At 38.3% G+C, this 23849-nt stretch overlaps 1 protein-coding gene and 1 long non-coding RNA gene across 3 annotated transcripts in view; one reads left to right on the top strand and one right to left on the bottom strand.

Moving 5' to 3' along the window:
• Window positions 1-14948, bottom strand: part of TTC29 (tetratricopeptide repeat domain 29) — a 110232-nt gene extending 95284 nt beyond the window's left edge. The window contains exons 1-3 of one of the 2 annotated variants that reach the window (XM_070757775.1): window positions 14661-14948; window positions 5661-5755; window positions 1625-1708 (exon numbers count right to left, since the gene is read on the bottom strand). In XM_070757775.1, coding sequence (XP_070613876.1) covers window positions 1625-1708; window positions 5661-5749 — 173 coding nt within the window. In that variant the 5' untranslated portion in view covers window positions 5750-5755; window positions 14661-14948. Of the gene's footprint in view, window positions 1-1624; window positions 1709-5660; window positions 5756-14215; window positions 14456-14660 lie in introns of those variants that run through there. The other variant, XM_070757774.1, reaches the window with a different exon arrangement.
• On the top strand, window positions 14421-23647 carry LOC139170489 (uncharacterized). Its single transcript, XR_011559635.1, has 3 exons — window positions 14421-14540; window positions 20363-20662; window positions 23149-23647. It is a non-coding gene; the product is annotated as an uncharacterized lncRNA (long non-coding RNA).
• Window positions 23648-23849: the final 202 nt, after the last annotated feature.

Here is a 23849-nt window from a genome sequence, read left to right on the forward strand (position 1 = left end):
GGATTAGGTTAACAACTCTTGAAGCCTTTTTGGCGATGTTGTTGCAGTGGGTTGGAGGGAAGACTTTACCCCAGTGGGAAAAATGCCACCAATAAAGATTACAAAGCTACAGTAAGGCAAAGAATTTACCCCTTTTGTTCCCATAAACTATAGCAGAGTCAGAAATAAATAGGCTCAGCTCACAAAACCAAAAAACATATAGAGATAATCAAGCCTACAGTTGATCCCAATGTGGTGCAGGTACTAGCACAGAGGTACCCTGATCAGTCTCTCATAAAAAACTTTGAAGATTTTTCTTTTTCAAATAAGAAAGCATTTTTGCCCTATGTCTTCCATAATATGCAACCTGAAGCATGATCAAAGGGAATCATTTGGGACTCCATCAAAGATTTCCTTATAAAAAAAAGCGAGAGAGGAAAGGCAGAGGGCCAGAGTAGTATAGTTTATTGATGGGCCCATGCAAGTTTATTTTTCCAGAAACCAAAGAAGCAGGCATTCAAGCTCTGACATTGGAGTTCATAAAAATCATAAAAAACTTCTATAATCCTCAAAAGAAATGTCTTTCTATTATATGACTGATTATGTCAAATCAGAGCTTTTTGAAAGTTCTTTAGAGTTCAAGCGTACCCTTTAAACTCCAGCTTATTTTAAAAACAAGGCAATGGTTTATTTTTAATGACAGAGTGTATAATGAAAATAATACCATAAAAAGAAAATTCAGGAGACTATAAAAATAGCTGCTCCGAGTTTATATGCTTAAAAACGATCGTATTTAATCTGCAGTGATATTTCTTTTACATGTATTTAAAATAGCAATGGCTAAAGTAGCAATTTTGGAACAGAAAATGAATTACGGCAGTAATAATAGCATAAGCAAATAAGAAACACTTTTGAAAATGACTAATACTCAAATGTACATCCAGTTTTTAAATGTTATACAATGTGTTATCTATTTTGCTGTTGCATGAAATGATTTTAAATCATTTAAATCTATCTTTCAAAACACTAGTGAATTTCATTAGAGGCGACTCTGCAAACAGCAGTTACATTTTGGAAATAAAAGTTCATCCCTGAACAGCTTGCAAACATCCATGAAAAAAAGTCTTGTTAATGGCTAATAGAATGTTGCAAAAGCACTAGTGATTCAGTAAATCAGGGGTGGGTCGAACTAGTAGCGACCCGCGACAATGACATCACCAAAACTGATTGGTCGGTGCCAGTCCATGGGTGCCGCCATCTTTTTTAAAAAAAATCCATTTCCATTTCTTTCTCTTTTTTCCCTACGCATGCACAGAAGCTGAGTTTTTGGCATTGTGCATGAAGTCATCATTTTGTTTTTGGCGGTTATTTTTCTTAATTGGCGCAGGACGAAGCGAACAGGCAGCGAGGTAAGTTGGAACCCATCCCTGCAGTAAATCATTTACCAAACATAGACACTGATCTAACACCTTTAACATATGCAAGGTAAGTAGTGTGAAACATAATTATTTAATATCAATTTTAATTTTTAAATGCCACGTTCTTCTTCTGAAAATTGCCCGAGGAACTTCAGATATCAATGCATAACGCTAGAAACAAAGAAAATAAAGCTGCAAGATAAAATTCTCAAAAAGATCTTACTTACGCAGCAGCCTCTTGTTTTGTCAGTCCTGTGATATGCATGGCCAAATAACTATCTATGGCGCTTTTTCCTTTGATCAGATGCATCCTAAATTTTTAAAAAAATAAAGAGTACGGAAAGATGGCTTAATATTACAACACGCTTCATGAATTAGGAACTAAACCTTGCTCAGAGAAAGGCAGGTGTGTATTGAAACACTGATGAATTCAAGCGTATTATAAACATGTACAAATATAATTTATTTTTGTTATCCAAATCTATCTCAAATCTTTGTTATTTATAGATTAATAAATGCAACTTTAGGGGAGGGGGAATTACTGCTTTCACGTTCATTGTCCACTTATCAAAGGTTATTACACTTGTCCAGGATATGCAGAATGGATTTGCTTTCTTAACTGATAATAACTGCCAAAGGAATATTGTCTTAGACAAATTACAAAGTAGAACAGTATATATTGGATGTGTGTAAATCTTAACAGATTGGGTGATCTCAAGTTCAGGAAAAAGGCATCAAGCAATGTACCCATTCTAGATGAAATAGCCTTTTTTCTTCGAGAAGTAGATACATAGCATTAAAATTAATTTACCTTAACTGAAGGCCAAAACAGTTGCTATGAAAACAAGACCCTATGCTAACTTCAACCTTTCCTGGACAGAAATAGTTACACATTGCTGACACGTGAGAAGACCCAAGTGCAATTCAACCTTCGGCTATGGAAGCTCAATGGGTGATGAAGCAAAAATTAATAATTTTTAATTAATTAATTAAATTAATAATCTTATTTCAGAGTCATATGAAGCCCTCAGAGTGGCTATATTATGTCTTTAGAATACCATTGGTCTTCAAGTAGCAGATTCAAACATGAATAGCAAATAAAAAATGTTTTTATAAATACAGTGATACCTCGTCTTACAAACGCCTCGTTTTAAGATTTTTTTGCTTCTTCTTACAAACTATTTTCACCTTACAAACCCACCACCACCACTGGGATGCCCTGCCTCTGGACCTCCATTGCCAGCAAAGCATCCGTTTTTGCGCTGCTGGGATTCCCCTGAGGCTCCCCTCCATGGGAAACCCCACCTCCGGACTTCCGTGTTTTTGTGATGCTGCAGGGGAATCGCAAAAACACAGAAGTCCGGAGGTGGGTTTCGAGGACTTCCGTGTTTTTGCGATGCTGCGATTTCACTGATGCTCCCTTCGCTGGGAAACCCCACCTCCCCACTTCCGTTGCCAGCGAAGTGCTCGTTTTTGTGATGCTGGGATTCCCCTGCTGGGATTCCCCTGCAGCATCGCAAAAACACAGAAGTCCAGAGGTGGCGTTTCCCATGGAGGGGACCCTCAGGGGAATCCCAGCAGCGAAAAAATTGGCACTTTGGCTGGCAAAAGGGGTGAATTTTGGGCTTGCACGCATTAATTGCTTTTTCATTGATTCCTATGGGAAACATTGTTTCTTCTTACAAATTTTTCACCTTAAGAACCTCATTCCGGAACCAATTAAGTTTGTAAGACAAGGTATCACTGTATAACCAAAAATAACACAACATTCATAGGTTTATACAAATATTCTTTAGATAGATTACGGTAAATTCTTGAATAAGAGATTAAAATATGTATGAATAGAAGCATCTCAGTCATAAATATCCAACAGACTACAGCTCTTTGTCAAGCACGCTTAAAGCAATAAGCCATATTGCTGTGCATCTTAGGGTATAAAAATAATCCTAATTTAAACATTTCTCTAGTTAACACCTGTGCACTTACGCTATATGACTTTTTCCAATTCTATTTTATTTTTAATTTTCTGAGATACTCAGAATGCAATGCAAACATAAGTTGGCAAATTAAGGAAAACAGAATTTATTTGCCATCAGATCTGCACAGTTATATTATTATAACATTGTACATAGATTTTTACGTATGGAAATATGTATGGAAACACTGTATGGAAATACAGTGGTACCTCTACTTATGAACTTAATTCATTCCTTGACCAGGTTCTTAAGTAGAAACGTTTGTAAGTAAAAAGCAATTTTTCTCATAGGAATCAATGTAAAAGCAAATAATGCGTGCAAACCCATTAGGAAAATCCAAGCTTTAAGGCTTAAAAAAAAATAGTGGGCGGACAAAGCAAAGGCCAATGGAGTGGAGATGGGCAGCAAGGAGAAGTGAGGAAGGGAGGTCCAAACAAAGGCTAATGCCGCCCCAAATTGCTTCCAAAATCATCCCTCCAAACGCTTCCTATGCCGCCCCAAATTGTCTCCAAAATCACCCCTCCAAATGCTTCCTATGCCACCCAAATAGCCTCCAAAGTCTTCCAAAATCACCTCTCCTTTCAAAATGCCTCACTTCTACTTGCTGTCTTTCTTCACTCTGTTAACCTTTGTTAGGACCTCCATTCCTCGCTTCTCCTCACTGCCTTTCTTCACGATTTGGGGGGTGATTTTGGAGGTGATTTGGGGAGGCATAGGAAGCGTTTGAAGATGTGTTTTTGGAGGCGATTTGGGGCAGCATAGGAAGTGTTTGGAGGGGTGATTTTGGATGTGATTTGGGGTGGCATAGGAAGCATTTGGAGGGGTGATTTTGGAGGCGATTTAGGGCAGTGTAGGAAGCGTCTGGAGGAGTGATTTTGACAGCTAATTGGGGCGGTAGGCGAGGGGGAATTTTGGCAGGAGGATCGGGCGGCTGCGGGGAGCACAGGAAGTGGAGGGCTAGAGGGGAAAGTGGCAGCAAAATGGGGTAGCTGCGGAGAGCTCCTCTGACACGCCGCTTTGGCCGCAGCTAGCAGAAGCAGCAGCAGCCAAGAAAGAAGCAAAGGTTCGTAAGTAGAAAATGGTTTGTGAGTAGAGGCAAAAAAATCTTGAACACATGGTTCGTATCTCAAACAGTTCATAGGTAGAGGCATTCGTAAGCAGAGGTACCACTGTATATCAAACTAATAAAGAATACTAAGAATTTACACAGTCCCACAATTCCAAAAGGATCCAAGTGTAGCTTCCTTGAGTTGAAAAATGTTAAGGAATTGGTAAGGAATTTCAGAGTTATATCTATTTAGAAATAAGTTTCATGGTATTAATTCTGTATGACATTATTTTTCTTTCCCATCCAACCATCCATTCATATTTTAAGATTCTTTAGTCTGACAAAATATAGAAAAAATGAGCTGTGTTATATTTCCGCTTTCTTGTTCATTACAAACAACTACTGGTATGCTAAGAGAAACTATTATTTCTATAAATATTAACTACTTTTAGTAATCTTATAAAATAAAACACACAACACAGCATTTTAAAAAAGTGCAAACTTGATATATGTCAGCAATTTCCCTAATTTCCAAAGAAAGGTACAAAGGCTTATATAGTTTCTCTATTGGAAAATGTGGGTTATTTTTGGATGTTCTATGAATCTGATATTTATGCAGTATAAAAATTGATACAATACTAAAAACAACACAAAACCTATCTGATTTTACTACGTATATGTATATATGTGTACAGTTAAAAAATACTATCCTAAATCTCACAATAATGGGCTTTATAGAATTCATCACAATCAACAACAGTTGCAATCGAGAAGTTGCAGGTAAAGTGAGGGAATAAAATTTATCCCCATTAAACAGCTGTTTGATGTAAATTAAATCTTTAGAGCATAATATGCTGCACTATTAATAACTACTAGCTATTTATAACAAGTGTCATTTTGCCTTTTAAAATGTGAAAATCTTTTCGATTCTACCTTTTTAGAATTTTCTTGATATATGTTAAAAATTTAATTCAGCATACATAATTTAAACTCTTACTGTGGTTTTGTTACCATATTAATTTTTTGTTATTTATGTATACATTTATTTGCAACTAGATATTTTAGCGAGATTGTTACTGTATTATTATTATTCTATTATTAAAGTATTGATGTTAAACAAACACAAATGAATTGAAAAGGGGTTTGTTTATATATCTATCTATATATAAACATACATACATACATACATACATACATACATACATACATACATACATACATACATATAAAAATGCATACCTTGCAAGAGGTGGGGAAGTACATCTCATTTCCTCCATACTTGGATGTGATCTGGGACTTTGTATAGGTATTCGAGGAAACAAACTCATTTTGAACTAAATAAATATAGAATATTTCAAAAATTAGCATCAGATGGTTTAATTTTTAGATATTCCAAATTTATTGGTATATAGAAATAAGTCAGACATACATTAAGACACCTTAAATCCCATCTGACGAGATATGACCGTAGTATCTGGGTATATAATAGCATCAATTTGACTAATAATATAAATTCATTTGACATTTCCAAATAGCGGACAACCTTGCTCTCAATTATTTTATTAAAATACATTTTCCCTGCAGTTCTACAACCCAAACATTTTCTATGAAGCATGTTGAACTTAGAGGTATAGCTTCTATTACATTAGAATTAGATTTATGATAGTGAAGAACTAAAGTTATAAAATGTTTTTTATAAAATCCATTTTGCCAGTACTTAAGAACTAAATTTGCCAATACAGTAGTCCCTCGCTATATCGCGCTTCACCTACTGCGGCTTCACTTCATCGCGGGTTTTCAAGAAATATTAATGAGAAAAATCATTCGCGGATCTTCGCTAGTTCGCGGGTTTCTGAGGAAGTCGATCGGCAGATTTAAACAGCCCACGGAACTCGATCGACAGGTTTTTTAAAAAAAAATATATCTAAAATTGTAAATACTGTATTTAAATACTGTATCTAAAATAAATACTGTGTGGGAAGGGTTTATAAACACTTAAAACAATGAAAACTTACCAAACAATTATAATATAAATACTTAAATAAGTACTATCAGTCGATAAATTCCCCATCGCAGATTTCACCTATCGCGGCCGGGTCTGGAACGTAACACCAGCGATAGGTGAGGGCTTACTGTACTTAATTAAGAAGATTTAAATATATTACTGAAAAAAGGAAAAGTGAGCAGGTAAAGACCTGCATGGACCAACCCACAATTTTCCCCGCTGTTTTATTTGATATTATTGCTATTATTAGTTTTTGTCCTGAGCTTTAGTTTTTGTTGTGGTTAGCTCTGGCCCAGCTCCTGCCCCAAGGAATGTGCAGGTGGATGTGGGGGAAACATCCACATGCCGCAGGCCTGTTTTGCTCCCGATGGAATCTGCCGATGAAGTCTCCTCCGACCAAGGAAGCGTGAGTGACAGGGAAGAGGGGAGTTTGGCAGACAGCCCAGGAAGAGATCAGTCATCTGTATCATCCCTGGATTCTGAACAAGAATTAATGACACATCCATGCATGCGTATAGTGATGCATAGGAGACAACAACTGAAGGATTATTACAAGAGAAAATGAGGCCACCCGTGGTTGGGTGGGACTGCTGTAATTAGTGCTACAGATAAAAGTGCAGCCTGGTGTTTTAGGCTCATGGCAGTTTATCTGATTCATTGTTTCGTCAAGATCGTGGTTTTTGTGCTGTTCAAGATTGTGTGTGAACTCTCTAGACTTTAGAATTGGACTCAATTTCCCAGTTATTGGGTGAGCAATTGGATTGCATTTAACCTGTGCCTTGTGTGTACCAGAAAATCCCTTTGACATTTAAAAAGGGAGCTGTTTCTCTTTTTCTGTTTATAAAAACTTTTAGGTTTTCCTTTTATTGTGTGGTGTGTGTCTTCCTGGAATAATTACCCTGTTGAAACACGCCGGCAGAACAAGTTTTAATCTATTATTAAGTTTTATATTCTAATCTACTGTATTAAGATTAATAATAGTCTGTTTTACCATGCTCCAAGTAATCCCAAAATTTCTGTTGCTAAGTGCGACAGTGGTTAAGTGAGTTTTACTTCATTTTACAACCTTTCTTGCCACAGTTATGAAGAGAATCAGTGTAGTTATGAAATTAATAACATGGTTGTTAAATGAATCTGACTTCTCCATTGACTTTGCTTGTTGAAAATGGTTGATCACATGACCCCAGGACACTGCAATTATCATAAATATGAACCAATTGCCAAGCATTTGAATTTTGATTACACGAGTATGGAAATGCTGCAACAGTCGTAACTGTGAAAAGGATCATAAGCAGTAGTGGGTTCTAAAACCCTTTACTACTACTTTGCGTGCGCACAATGCTTCTGCGTATGCGCAGAAGAATCCTGGGCAGGTGGGCGGAGCCTCCCACCAGTGGCGCCAGCTGTTCTTAGAACCATGCCAAACTGGGAGTAACCCACCACTGGTCAAAAGTTACTTTTTTCAAAGTCATTATAGCTTTGAATGGTCACTAAACAAATGATTGTAAATCTAGGAGTCTCTGTATATTACATTAAGAATACAAATTTTAAGAGTTCACAAGGACCCAATAATCTCTGTTTTGTTGTTGTTGTTGTTATTATTATTATTATTATTATTATTTGATTGCCTTATAGTAATGTTTTTGTTTTGTCTAGGGATTTTTTTGTTACAAATGGTCATTGATCAAAATAAATAAAGGATTTGTAATACAATTTATCTACGTATATTCTGAAAATCTGCACCTAAATTGTAGCCATCATTGAAAATAACAAATTATGGATAAAATTAGTGCATGTAAGAGTATTTAACATGTCAGTATATATTACCAATTAACAACCTGTAATAATAAGATAATATTATTATTAGTCTTGTATGAAACTGAATCAGCATTTATTTTAAGCTGAATAACATCAACAACAGCAAAATAAAGTAGACTTGTCAATCATTTTGGAATTCATAAATGGTAAAAGGATTGTCTTTATTTTTATACATGATACTATGCTCTTTTTCCAACATACTTAGCTTATCCTTTGTACTGTTAAAGTTGCAGCTGCCACTTCCTTCCTTTTGTACCTCTGTGATCTGACAATCTTAGCAGCAGGAGTACCCTTACTCTTAAATTTAGTTTAATGTAGGTATTGTAAATCCTGTTGGCAAGCCTCAAGACACAAACGTTTAATAGAGGCAGAAATATAGCCCAACAGATCCCAAAGGGATATTCACTAATTGCCAGAACTATTGTAAGGAAAGATATAGTATTTCATTTGTAAAATAGAACAAAATTTATCAGAAGAAAAATATGGTTTTAAATTATGGGAAAATGTGTGTGTGTGTAAAATTAGTAATATATTTAGTTCAGAATTGGCAAATATTTCATGAGAAAATTTTAGGCAGGTTCCAGGACACATACAAATTTATTTGAAGTTAGGGGATGCAGGAAGTTGCAATCTCTTCCTTCCATACCCATTCTCCCCCCTCTTTTAAATTTTATATTGTAATTTAGGCAATTATTCTTGTTCGGCATCCTAATGCAGTGTTTTTCAACCAGTGTGCCGCGGCACACTAGTGTGCCGTGAGACATGGTCAGGTGTGCCGCGAAGCTCAGAGAGAGAAAGAAAGCAAGAGAGTAAGAAAGCAAGAGAGAGAGAGAAAGAAAGCAAGAGAGAGAAAGAAAGCAAGAGAGAGAAAGAGCGAGAGAGAAAGAGAACAAGAGAGAGGGAGAGAAAGCAAGAGAGAAAGAAAACAAGAGAAAGAAAGCGAGAGAGAGAAAGCAAGAGAGAGAAAGAGCGAGAGAAAGAGAACAAGAGAGAGAGAAAGAGAACAAGAGAAAGAAAGCAAGAGAGAAAGAGAGAGAAAGAAAGCAATAGAGAGAGAGGGAAGGGGAGAGAGAGCAAGACATAGAGGGAGGGAGGGAGGGAGAGAGAAAGAGAGCAAAAAAGAGAGGAAGGAAGGAAGAGAAAGAAAGAGGGATGGAGAGAGAAAGAAGGAAGGGAAAGAGGGAGGGAGAAATAGAGCGAAAGGGAGGAAGAGAGAGAGAGAATTTTTTTGTCCAAACTTTTTTTAGCCCCCACCCTCCCCCCACTCAATGTGCCCCAGGGTTTCGTAAATGTAAAAAATGTGCCACGGCTCAAAAAAGGTTGAAAACCACTGTCCTAATGGACCATCTAGCAGCTGGTCAGCAACATTTCTTGGCTGTTATTATTTTTCAATTAAAAGATTAATTCAATTTATTGGATTGATATCCTGCAGCAATACTCCCAAGTCCCAATAGTATACAAGATATGAAAAGGAAAAAAAATGAAACCATCCACAGTAAGACTAAAATATAAAATGAAGAGGAGACAGAAATAGAACGAAGAGAAGAGAGACAGAAATAGAGAAGGGTACATAGAAAAATAGGACTTTAAAAAGTGTTTATATAAAAGTGTTAGCAAATACTTCAAAAGAAAAGGATTTAGGGGTAGTGATTTCTGACAGTCTCAAAATGGGTGAACAGTGCAGTCAGGCGATAGGGAAAGCAAGTAGGATGCTTGGCTGCATAGCTAGAGGTATAACAAGCAGGAAGAGGGAGATTATGATCCCGCTATATAGAATGCTGGTGAGACCACATTTGGAATACTGTGTTCAGTTCTGGAGACCTCACCTACAAAAAGATATTGACAAAATTGAACGGGTCCAAAGACGGGCTACAAGAATGGTGGAAGGTCTTAAGCATAAAACGTATCAGGAAAGACTTAATGAACTCAATCTGTATAGTCTGGAGGACAGAAGGAAAAGGGGGGAACATGATCGAAACATTTAAATATATTAAAGGGTTAAATAAGGTCCAGGAGGGAAGTGTTTTTAATAGGAAAGTGAACACAAGAACAAGGGGACACAATCTGAAGTTAGTTGGGGGAAAAGATCAAAAGCAACATGAGAAAATATTATTTTACTGAAAGAGTAGTAGATCCTTGGAACAAACTTCCAGCAGACGTGGTAGATAAATCCACAGTAACTGAATTTAAACACGCCTGGGATAAACATATATCCATCCTAAGATAAAATACAGAAAATAGTATAAGTGCAGACTTGATGGACCATGAGGTCTTTTTCTGCCGTCAGACTTCTATGTTTCTATGTTTCTATGTTTATTTCACAGACTTATAACCCAGTACAATTTTAATGGTACACAGCAATAAAAGGCAATAAAATAAAATGCTTGACATATTATACAACACATAATTGAGACTCATAATAATAATATACATGGTCATAATAGAAAAAAATATCTATTATGACAATCCAATGCAATCTGGAGTGACTTGAAGAGCTAACAAATCATCATAGGTAGTTCTCACTTATTGACTGCAATTGGGAGCTGCAATTCTGTTGTTGCTGCAGAAGAATAAATGACAGAAGTGAAGGTGAAGTAAAAAGAGAGATCAGCCTGGAATCTTTAGGTAGTGATAAGTAAACTAAGTTCAACCCTTCTTGAATGTTATTGATCTTTATCCAGCTTGCTGTTAGTTGAGAAGATTCCTGTGTGTATGTTTTTAGCAATAAATCAACTTAATTGAACCTTCCCATGGGGACTTCATCCTTTGTGCTTGAAGTTCTAAGTGATATTTTAAAAGTGAAATTTCACAGCACCACACTAATGTATGGTGTCAGTTCTACCTGCGATCATTAAGCAGATCACATTTACCTGTATAATATCCTATCTTTCTTTTCCACAGCTAAAGAGAATGTATATTATTATTATTATTATTATTATTATTATTATTATTATTATTATTATTATTAATTAGATTTGTATGCCGCCCCTCTCCGCAGACTCGGGGCAGCTCACAGCAACAATAAAACAATGTACAACAAATCTAATAATTTAAAAACACTAAAAAACCCTTATTAAAAGCAAACATACACACAAACATACCATGCATAAACTGTATAGGCTTGGGGGAGATGTCTCAATTCCCCCATGCCTGCCGGCAGAGGTGGGTTTAAGGAGTTTATGAAAGGCAAGGAGGTGGGGGCAGTTCTAATCTCCGGGGGGAGCTGGTTCCAGAGGGTCGGGGCCGCCAGAGAAGGCTCTTCCCCAGGGTCCCGCCAAACGACATTGTTTAGTCGACAGGACCCGGAGAAGGTCAACTCTGTGGGACCTAACCGGTCGCTGGGATTCGTGCGGCAGAAGGCAGTCCCGGAGATATATATATAATGCTCCCACGCCCATCAATCCACACCATGCCCACCAAGCCACACCCACAGAACCTGTAGTAACTTTTTTTTTATCCACCACTGCTCCTTCAGCCAAGAAATGGAGATGAGCACTGGGTCCTAAAGTCAGACACTTCTGGATAGGGAAACCTTTACCTTTACTTGAGAAACAGATCGGGTATATTCAAAATCTGTGTAATATTTTGCTAATCATTGACAAATCAAAAGTAAATGTCTGGATTAAAGATAATACACACACACACCCTTCAGAAAGCAAAATGGTTGTAAACAGCACTTGTAATGTTCAGTACTTCCATTTTATTACAATGTAAGGGAAGAACATCTACCAAACTGTTCAGTTTCTTATATAGTGAGGTTATACTTAAAATTATAAAACTAAGCTATAACATTAAGGCCTGCAAAGAGCAAGCTTTATTCTTCATTAAAACAAAAAAATTGGATTAAAGAAGAAATGTTAATCTCAAGAAGCATTCAAGATCATTTAGCACATCTTGCTGTAATAAAGGCAGTATCTTAGGTCTTTACCGCACTGCAAACTGCTTGATCATATGCACAAACAGGTTGGAAATGAGGTCAGCTTAAGAAATCCCTCTTCAATATCTTCTTCCACTTAGTCTATAGCAGAGGTCCCCAAACTTGGTAACTTTAAGACTTGTGGACTTCTACTCCCAGAATTCTCCAGCCAGCATAGCCATTTAAAACCTATGCTGGTTGGAGAATTCTGGGAGTTGGAGTCCATAAGTCTTAAAGTTGCCAAGCTTGAAGACCTCTGATCTGGGCTGTGGATTTGTGCATGTGCCTTTTCTTTATTCCTCCCACTCGTGTTGTGAAATCAATCATCAATAGCTTCTCTTTGTAGTTTAGTTTAACTTTATTAATTAGACAACTGACCATATCAAAAGTATGAAAATGCAGCATCAATTGACAAACTACAGTCAAATGACTCCTTTTCAATAGGAATTGGTGGTTTTCACAAATAAGTCTTTTATCTAATTCTCTTGTAGTTGACATCTAGTAAACAGACAGTTTTAGTATTCAGGTTATTGCTTGACTCACTAGGGGAAAGTTGTCTTGCCAATATCGCCTGGTAATATCTACAAAGCTTAGTACAGTATCATCAGAAGGGGGTAAGGCAACTTATTTCAGGAAAGAGGCTCAAAGGGATTGTTCCTGCCACAGATGGAGGGGGGGGGGGTAGTTGCTTGTAATGGAATAAAATGTAGCAGATTAAACTCGACAGCAAAACCTGTGTTATCAGAAAATGGAAATCACTCCTTTTGATGTGGATGGAGGTTACCTTCTCAAAACATTGGGGATAGGTTGAAGACAATGTTGCATGTTCTAATCTTGAGAAATTGCTAGTGGTTTGAACTTCTAGTTGGGACAATCTAATTGTGGAAATTAAACCACTGTGTCAAAGAGAAAGGCTTGTTATCCATACGATCCTTGGTGGTGTTGAGTGTTTGATTATGGCTTTTATAATTCCCCCCCCCCCCAGCTGCTGGAGTTTTATGTTCTGTTGCATATGTATTTTATAATTTTTGATATTGTTAGTCACCTAGAACCATGTATGGGCAACTATATGAAAGAGAGGGGGAGAGAGAGAGACTGACTGACTAAAGGAAATGACTATCGTAATTATTTTGCTCTTTTTGTACTTGTTCCCTCAGTTTATACTAAGACCTCATTCCTAAAAACTTCTAGTTAAACACATTTTCTATATTTTCCTTTAAAAATATAAAATCAACAAAGATATATGTGTGTGTGTGTGTGTGTGTGTGTGTGTGTGTATGAACAAGTCAGATTGACAAAATAATTATTGTCTACTTGTAGTGCATTCCTTAAATAAAACTGAACTGAACATTATCCCATCAATTGACTTATTAGAGACAAACCCCAATATGTCAGATAGTTTCTGTCAATGCTTTCCTAAGGTTATGGGTACAGAATTATAACCTTGGGGGGGGGGTTATTTGCTTGGAGATGTTTTTAAAATATTGACATCTGGTCAACATCTCTAGTATACCATGAAGAAGAAGAAAGGCAGGCATTGGTTTTCTCTTTTATTACAATGCTGGAAAAATCCCATGCATATTGTATAGTGTGTTGACCTTATTCAGGGAATCAAGGAAAAAGACCTTGAGTAAACTGAGAAAGAGCCTTTTCGCCAGAGGTCTTCAAACTTGGCAACTTTAAGACTTGTGGACTTCAACTCCCAGAATTCCCCAGCCAGCATAGCTGGTTAGAGAATTCTGGGAGTTGAAGTCTTCAAGTTTTAAAGTTGCCAAAGTGGGAGACCCCTGGTTTAAACTACCGTTTAAGTACAAAATGAAGCTATGTTCAAACTGAAAATATTTGGGTAAACTGGGAAAATATTTCTAGGAACTTAATAGCATGCAAAGCTAAGGGGTCAGCAGAAAGCATCACAAATGCTACAGCTACACTATCCACCGACAGTAGTTAGAACAATTTTAAATTTCTGGGAGTTAAATTGTGAACTTTTAACTGTCAGAAATTTTAAACCGTTCTAACTACTGTCATGTTTGGGGATCCCCGTTTCACGCTTACTTCAGGAGCCGCAGCCCCGGGCAGGCAGTGGACATTCCGATAAACCTTCTTCCTGCCACGCGTGTTTCTGAATGCCGTCCTTCCAGAAAGGTTCAGCATCGCCAATAATAAAAGATGCCGCGTTCCCCCACTCGGCTCCCGGAGCCTCAAGGCCGCGAATCCCGCAAAGCAGGTTTAAGCAAACTTGGTTCTTCCGTGTCTCGTGGACTCCAACTCCCAGAATTCCTAGCTCGGGAATTCTGGGAGTTGAAGTCCACATGTCATATAGAAGAGCCAACTTTGCCCACCTCTGCCCCAAAGTAAAGAGAAGCTTTCCTTTTCTCCGGTAAGTTTTAAAAAAAGGCTCCACGCCGCGTTTCCCTTCTCCCCTCCGGGCACAACGAAGGAACTTTACGCGCAGAGACGCCCCAGCCCGTTTCGAAACGCTGCGCCGCCACACACGTACCTCAGTTGATAGCGAGCCGCTAGAGAACAAGACGTGGGAAAGAAGGCCCCGGTGGCCACACAGGAGCTGCCCAGATGGCCAGCCTCCCTAGGGAAAAAAGGACGCGTCCTCGTTACTATGGTAGCGGGGACTAGCGAAGGCTCTCCGCCCAGCATAGGCCGGGCCTTATGTTTCAGCTCTGCGTGGGGTTCCGCCGAGGCGCCTTTCGTCCGTGGACCTCTTGGGCCCGCCTTGGTTGCCGCTGGTGCTGCTTTGAACTGTTGTCAGCATCGCTAGCCATCCCTGTGTGCTTCAGTTGCTATCAACAATGAACGTTTATTTGTCACCAACCGTTTGTTTTTGTCACCTACGTATTGGTGGTTTACAAAGATACAATATTTATATACATGGTACTATTTATTTTTATTTATTTTGTCCAATACACAATGAGGGTTTTAGTGGGTATATATCTATATACACATAGTAAAATACATGACGAAGGTTATAGAGGAGATGCTCATAGTAAAATATATCTAAGAAAGAATAGAAGAGAAGATATAGTAATAGAACGTATCAATGAAAGAATAGAAGAAGAGATATAGGAATAGAAGAAAGGAATAGGAGATATAGGAGAGCAATAGGGCAGGGGACGGAAGGCACTCTAGTGCACTTGTACTCGCCCCTTACTGACTTCTTAGGAATCTGGATAGGTCAACCGTAGATAATCTAAGGGTAAAGTGTTGGGGGTTTGGGGATGACACTATGGAGTCCGGTAATGAGTTCCACGCTTCGACAACTTGGTTACTGAAGTCATATTTTTTACAGTCAAGTTTGGAGTGGTTAATACAGTATTAAGTTTAAATCTGTTGTGTGCTCTTGTGTTGTTGTGGGTGAAGTTGAAGTAGTCGGCGACAGGCATGACGTTGCAGCATATGATCTTGTGGGCAATACTTAGATCTTGTTTAAGGCGTCTTAGTTCTAGGCTTTCTAGGCCCAGGATTGAAAGTCTAATCTCGTAGGGTATTCTATTTCGAGTGGAGGAATGAAGGGCTCTTCTGGTGAAGCATCTCTGGACATTTTCAAGGGTGTTAATGTCTGAGATGCAATATGGGTTCCAAACAGATGAGCTATATTCGAAGATGGGTCTGGCAAAAGTTTTGTAAGCTCTGGTAAGTAGTGTGAGATTGCCAGAGCAGAAGCGATGTAGGATTAGGTTTACAACTCTTGAAGCCTTCTTGGCTATATTGTTGCAGTGGGCTTTGGCACTACTAGTAAAAGAGAAACATTAGGACAGGGGACGGAAGGCACTCTGGACCTCAGGGACCACTAAAGCCATAATTTTAAATCCTACGGACCACTAATATGATTTTTAAAATGATAAATGGTATTTAGTACAATATAATAAATGCAAATAATTTTTCTGCAGATCACCAAAATTTTCTCAGGTTGGTGACCACTGTTATATACCATATACATTTTATTACAGAATTGTGTGTGATATACACTGCTCAAAAAAAACAAAGGGAACACTTAAACAACACAATATAACTCCAAGTAAATCAAACTTCTGTGAAATCAAACTGGAAAGGAAGCAACACTGATTGACAATCAATTTCACATGCTGTTGTGCATATTCAACTTCATACAGAACAAAGTATTCAATGAGAACTAGGATGTGTTCTTTGAGTGTTCCCTTTATTACACAAACACACACACAAACACACATTTATTTATGTAATATTTTTGCTGATAATGAACAGGAAGAGAGACTACTATTCATCTATTTCAAGCTATTTTGCTCTCATCAGCTAGCCATACCCATATAAGAACGTTTGTGTGTGTAACATATTTTTGCTGATAATGAAAAGGAAGGGAAACTTCCATCAGCAAAAATATGTTACACATATAGAATATAGTTTGTCGGCTATAAAAAAAAATTATCTGCCTTGTATCTGGCTCCTGGAGGGATCGATCGGTGAAAAGAAAACTCTGCTCCCTCCCATATTTGGGTATACCAGGGTGATTCGACAGAGATATATATTCAAATCCCAGTGAGGGTATGGCTAGCTGATGAGAGGAAACAACCTCGAAATAGATCTGTACTAGTCTCCCTTCATTTTCAATTCAGCAAAAATATGTCACACACATACTGTATACGTATACACGCATAGATAGCTAGATGGTGTTCTGTCTGGGTCACTCCAGAAGCCAATACCAACCCAAAAAGAGAAGCCAGACACACTGGTAAAAGGCAAAGGCAGTTTATATAATTCAAGGAAAACACAGGTAACAGAAAATGTCCTTACAAACAGGAAAAACGCTGGAACTTCAAATATATACACGAAGGGAATAGTCCATGAAGCAATACCAGATTCTTGCTGCCAGGACAAAGCTGTAGATAGCAAACAGACGCCTCCCACGAGTCTTCCAGACTGCGAGGACACAAGCCAAGATCAGAGACGCTGAGAATCAAAACAGGTCACCGCAACTCCAATTGATAACACTCCACATGGCTTCAAGGCCTTGCCTGCCTTTTAAACCCTGCTGATGAGGACCACACCCAAACCCAACTGTTTCTAATTCAATGGTGATAATATTTCTTTAACTGCTCCTTTCGTTGCTGTGAACATCTCTGTCTCATGTCAATGACAGCTTGTGCGTCATCACCTAATGACTCCAAGCTACTGGCTGGGGAGAGCCCCCCCCCCCCCGCCCGGGGCTCTCATGCTGTTCTTCATCCCATTCCTGACTCTCCTCTCCCCCGTCCGACTGTTCAGCCCCCTCCTCTGCGCTGTCATCCTCCTCCGGGCATGGAGCCAGCAGAGACACAGCTGGTCCCTGAGCAGCCTCAGGCTGAATCACAACAGATGGATGGATGGATGGAAGGAAGGAAGGATGGATGATCTTTTCCTATCTTGGTTCCTCAGGTCTTTCAACAGTGCTCCCATTACCACTGTTAACTATCAAACCTCTTAACTGGTTGTCATCCTCTTCATAACTTTCAATCTTTCCCAGTTCTGAAGCCTTTTTTTCTAGAGAGTTGGATTTGTACATAATGTGTCCAAAGTAAGATAAATTGACCCTGGTCGCTTGTATCTAGAGTGGAAAATTGTGATTCTGATTTGTTCAATGAGTAATCAGTTTGTTTTCTGGTTTGTTCATGGTATTTTGTCTTCAGCCTCGAAGTTCAAAAATGCAATTCTCTTCCTCTCCTATTTTGTCAAAGTCCTATTTTCATTTCTTTAAAGTGTCACAAGGAATATTATAGACTGCACATGGGTGCAGCAAGATCCAGAGATGCTCTGAACAAATGGTGGATTCTTCTCTTTGCGATTGTGGTGATCACTATGAACATGTGAAAAACATTACATATATGCTATATACCTGCCCTTTGTTTCCTGATCAGTGTACACTTAAGGACCTCATAAAAGCGTGACAGAATGCAATTAAGATTGCTAGTTTCCAGGCAAAATCTCTTTAATTTTACACATTTTAAACTTGTATTTTAAATTTTATGCCATATAGTGTGCCTTATTTTAATTGTGATGCTTCTGACACAAGTGATATATCCTATATGAAACTAATTGCAACTAACTCTTATTATTCTTTGATATGTTTAATGTTCTGTCGGGCTCTCTGGTAGAATCCTCCCAAAACTTCACAGGTACAAATTTCAGACACATCCACGTTTGAAAATTCAAAACAATGTTCTTTATAATGAAATTTCACTTAAACCAAGTCCTCTTTTGGTATAGTAAAGAGCACTCGTCTCCAAACAAACTGGTAATTTGTACAAGTCCCTTATCAGTTCTGTGATACTTAGCTTGCAGCTGTGAGGCAGTTCACAGTCCTTCTTTCACAAAGTGAAACACACTTTGCCCTGGTTTAGTTTCAAAGTGGGGGAAAATCAGCACACAAAAGGTCAAAGTCAGTAAAGCAGTCCCGAAACACAATGATCAGATAATCCTCCACAATGGCCAAACCCACAGGCTGCTATTTATAGCAGCCTTACTAATGACCACAGCCCCACCCAATCACAGGTGGCCTAATTTTCTTTGATAATAATCTCTCAGTTGTTGCTGCCTATGCATCACTCTCCGCATGCGTGGCTGTATCATTAACTCTTGTTCTGAATCCAAGGAGGAGCTAGATAATTGATCTCCTTCTGAGCTGTCTGCCCCACTCTCCTCCTCCCTGTCACTTATGTCTTCTTGGTCAGAGGAGCTTTCATCAGCAGATTCCACTGGGGGGGGCAAAACAGGCCTGCAGCATGTGGATGTCTCCCCCACATCCACAGTCCTTGGGGCAGGAGCAGGGCTAGAGCTAACCACAACAGTTTAATATACAGTATCTTAAATCATTTTAATGACTTTTTAACCTAAGATCAAAAGAAACTCATTTTTAAATGTAATATTTGTTAGAGGGAAAAAATGACATCTAGAGTCCTTGTTTGCGGGGCTAAATAGTATCAATTTCAATAATTTCCTTAAACTTCCCATAAAACAGATTGCTAGTTTACCATTTGCCCCATGTGCATGCCTTCAAGTCAGTTTTGACTCTTAAGCAAATACATTGTCTCTCCATGAAGTTTCCTTGTAAACATTTTCAGAAGTGGCTTGCCACTTCCTTCTTCCTAGTCCTGATGTCAGCCAGCTGCCTTCTCTGCCTAAGGCAGAATTACAATTCATGTTTGCCTGACTTATAGCCCAGCACCTGTAACTGCTTAATGCCTCCAAAATTTCTAACAGCTGTGTAACTTCAAAAACACAAATAGAAGGGTTTCCTATGGTTCACAGAGATGGTTAGTGCAAATGAAGCATCTCTCTTTGAAGAGTGAAGGCAACCAGCAAAATGGAATAGCTGTGTGAATTCCCAAACAGGCAGATAACAGGAAGACTTTCAAAGCAACTAGGGAAGTCTTGCAAACAGCATAGAACTTCTTGGGTTCATAGAAGAGGAAGGCTTTTGTTCACTCTTAAATGCTTTATAAACTTTTCTTTTAGATACTTATTCTGTGTAATCCTAACAAATATCCCAGATAACAGGTTCTCAAACTGCCCAGCAGACATTCTACACAACATTAATAACCTTTCATAATTTGGGAATGGATAAATATTAAAATATTGGAAAATATAGGCAAAAAGACCCAATCTTCCATTAACATTTCAGATCAACTTTCTACTTAGTTTACAACAATATAATAGTTGTTAGAATCTACAATATTAATGCTAGATTCTGACTAGATTCTTCCTCAATATGTTTTCTTTAGGAAGAAGCAAATACATTGATCAAGAATCTAATATGGTGAGGGAAAGCTGAAACAAACAAGAAATATAGTAATTTATAATTGAATAGTAACTATAAACCTATATTCTCCCCCCAAATGTCTACCTTTCTTTAGCATAAAGAACCAGAGTTTTTGTCTCCCTTAGGCAAGGTAGTTGGAAGGGCTGCTTCAAGAATTAATGAGCAAAAATGGCAAGATAGGCCAAAGTGCTTTTATTCTATGTATTTGCTATGGGTGTTTACTTTGTTTTTATGATAAAATCACAAGAGATGCAAAGTAATTTGAGTAAATGCTTTCCAAGCCCTGACCTATAAGAGCCATGTATTTTTTCAAAATTTAAATAACTGAGGCCTTAAAAAGGAATAGAGTGTTATTATTAATGGTACCTATATTTATATAAAGCACATAAAATAACATTTTGCTTTGTTTTGTTTAGGGCAAAGTTCCCTTAGGAATAATATGGAAAGGACTGCATATGAAAAGTGGATGAGATTTTTTTGACTGTCTTCTGAACAAAACCTTGTCCAGCAAAAGGATTAAAATATGCATCCAAATAACAAAGAAATAACAAGAATGAAGATAATGATTTTTTTTTTGTTTGCAAGAAAAGGATGAATCAAACTATACTACAGCAGGGGACTGTGCTCTCCACAGCCAAAATCCTTTGGAAAATCAGGTCTTAATGGCTTTCAAAAATCTTAATAGGTATCTGACAAGCAGTGAGGGGCTCCTACAGGTACAGCCAGGTACACAGTACCGGTAGCAAAATTTTCTCTCTCTTTTTTTCTTTTTTTCCCTTCTGGGCTCCGGGTATGTTTTTCCTATCGCAGTAAATGAGCTTGAATGTGTATAATTTTAGAAGAGCAGTGTGTGTGTGTGTACATACACTTTATATAGTAGATAATCAGGGGTGGGCTACTGCCCGGACAGGGGGAATGCAGTTGGGTAGCAAAAATAGAGCTGCATCCCAGATCACCCAATTTGCAACTGAAAGATAGAAACATAGAAACATAGAAGAGTGACGGTAGAAAAAGACCTCATGATCCATCTAGTCTGCCCTTATACTATTTTTTGTATTTTATCTTAGGATATATGTTTATCCCAGGCATGTTTAAATTCAGTTACTGTGGATTTACCAACCACGTCTGCTGGAAGTTTGTTCCAAGGATCTACTACTCTTTCAGTAAAATAATATTTTCTCATGTTGCTTTTGATCTTTCCCCCAACTAACTTCAGATTGTGTCCCCTTGTTCTTGTGATCACTTTCCTATTAAAAACACTTCCCTCCTGAACCTTATTGAACCATTTGACATATTTAAATGTTTCAATCATGTCCCCCCTTTCCCTTCTGTCCTCCAGACTATACAGATTGAGTTCATGAAGTCTTTCCTGATACGTTTTATGCTTAAGACCTTCCACCATTCTTGTAGCCCGTCTTTGGACCCGTTCAATTTTGTCAATATCTTTTTGTAGGTGAGGTGTCCAGAACTGAATATAGTATTCCAAATGTGGTCTCACTAGCGCTCTATATAATATATATAGATATTAAAACAAAATGCATAAGCCACGGCCACAGTGTGGTAGTAAAAAATTTGGTAGCCCATCACTTCTTACAAGTGTACGTAAATGTGAGATTGGGGAGTGGAGTCGTGAAAATAGATTCCGACACAGTATTCCTATACATTTCACCGTCTTAAGGAAAGGACCCAGAGAGAATGCAATCTTTAGATCTTATTGGACTGGCAGAAACTAGTGGGAGTAAACTGCCCTGAAGACATTCAGGTCTCCTGTGATGTAGACAGTGAAGGGCTAACAACATTTGTACTACCACACTGTGGCTTATGCAGGACGCCCTGCATTTTCTTTCAACATCTTTCAGTGCAAATTGGGTGCTCTGGGGTGGAGCTCCATTTTCACTGCCCCACTGCGTTCCCCTCTCCCCCATCCAGGCAGCAGCCAACCCCTGGATATAGGGCTTTATAGGTTGCAACCAGAAAGTAATGGGTACCAGTGAAGTTCCAGAAACAGAGGTGTTGCATTAGAATATTTAGTAGTACTATTCCATAGGAGCTGCTGTATTCTGAAACTAGTGAATTTTCCAAGTGATTTTCAAAGGCAGCCGCACAGACTGTGTGTTTGCCATACATACAGTGATACCTCGTCTTATGAACCCCTCGTCATACGAACATTTGAGATACGAACCCGGGGTTTAAGATTTTTTTTGCCTCTTCTTCCAAACTATTTTTACCTTATGAACCTGCCACCGCTGGGATGCCCCGCCTCCAGACTTCCGTTGCCAGCCAAAGCACCTAATTTCACGCTGGTGAGATTCCCCTGCTGGGATTCCTCTGCAGCATTGCAAAATCCGGAGGTGGGGTTTCCCATGGAGGGGAGCCTCAGGGGAATCCCACCAGTACGAAAATGGACGCTTCGGCTGGCAACGGAAGTCTGGAGGTAGGGTTTCTCAGCGAGGGAAGCCTCAGCGAAATCGCAGCATTCGCATTTCCGACGGGCGCTTCGGCTGGCAAAATGGGTGAATTTTGGACTTGCACGCATTAATCGCTTTTCCATTGATTCCTATGGGAAACATTGTTCCGTCTTACGAACTTTTCACCTTACAAACCTCGTCCTGGAACCAATTAAGTTCGTAAGACAAGGTATCACTGTAGTCCAAATGATAAGTAACTAAGGTGTGAATGATTGTAAGTAGGGCTTTTCAGTTCAAGTAAAGAAGCTAAGATGTAGTTGTTTGAAAATCCTCTCAGGTGCAGCTATAAGGACTAGAACTAGAAATAGAGCAAAGACAAGAACTAGAATTGAATTTACTGGCTTTGAAATCTTTTTCAAAGAAGAAAAAGAAAAGCCTACTTCTTTTTCTTCCTCCACTTCACATGTAGCAGACAAGGACAGATTGTTCTTTCAAGAACCATCAACTGCTTATTTGAAGAGGTTTCAAACACCTTCTTCCCATTGCTAATCTCTGGCACCGTGTGCTAGTGGCTTACAGCATAAAACCATTCACTTTAAAACAAAGCATCATAAACTAATATTTGAGGGGATAAGAGCCACCTGTATGACAATTTCCAAAGAGAGTGAGAATGAGAAGAGAGAGCGTACAGGATTTCATTAGGGAATTGGAGTGAGGTACGAGATGTTAAATGAAGATCCCTAACCCATTTTTTTTTTCTCTTTTAACGTGTTTGCACTTGGCTAACTTAACAGCCTGAGAAGGGAATAAGAAGAAACAAAGGCCTTTCTACCAGTGGTGCCTTAAGAAGCAAAAGTGAAGATATATCTGCAGTCCTTGAAACCGTTGTCAAAGGACTGGAGCAGTCAGTGCCACGTTGATGAGAAAAGATGAGGATTAACCGGTTCAAAGAAAGGAGGCTTTGTAACAAAAACTGACAGTGTAAGCAACTCTCTTTAAAAGTGTTCAAAAATCTAACAGGAGCAAACTCCTAGCAGCCAGAAGCAAGAGATATAGGACATTGTAGGAGGCTCATAGACTCTACAAACAGTGTGTTACTTACTTATTTCAGCAACTAATTTAGAATAGTATTCCATAATTTTAATAAAATCTGGATAGCATGACAATTCACTGGAAACGTAGTTGGCTCAAAAATCATTTATAGTGTACTTGTATGCGTATTATAAAAGAAAATGTATTAATGAGTTTGATGAGACTACTGATAAGTATTAATGATGGTTACAACATACTGTATATTGATGTTTTTTTCATTTTATGTTTTTTCTTTTATTATTATTATTATTATTATTATTATTATTATTATTATTATTATTATTATTTATTAGATTTGTATGCCGCCCCTCTCCGTAGACGTGGGGCAGCATACACTTTTAGTTATTATTATTTTATTACTAAAAGAGAGAAGGGATAAGTTTGAAATTTATCGATGCATATT

This window comes from Erythrolamprus reginae, chromosome 7 (genome assembly GCF_031021105.1).
Source record: "Erythrolamprus reginae isolate rEryReg1 chromosome 7, rEryReg1.hap1, whole genome shotgun sequence".
Lineage (NCBI taxonomy): Eukaryota > Metazoa > Chordata > Lepidosauria > Squamata > Dipsadidae > Erythrolamprus > Erythrolamprus reginae.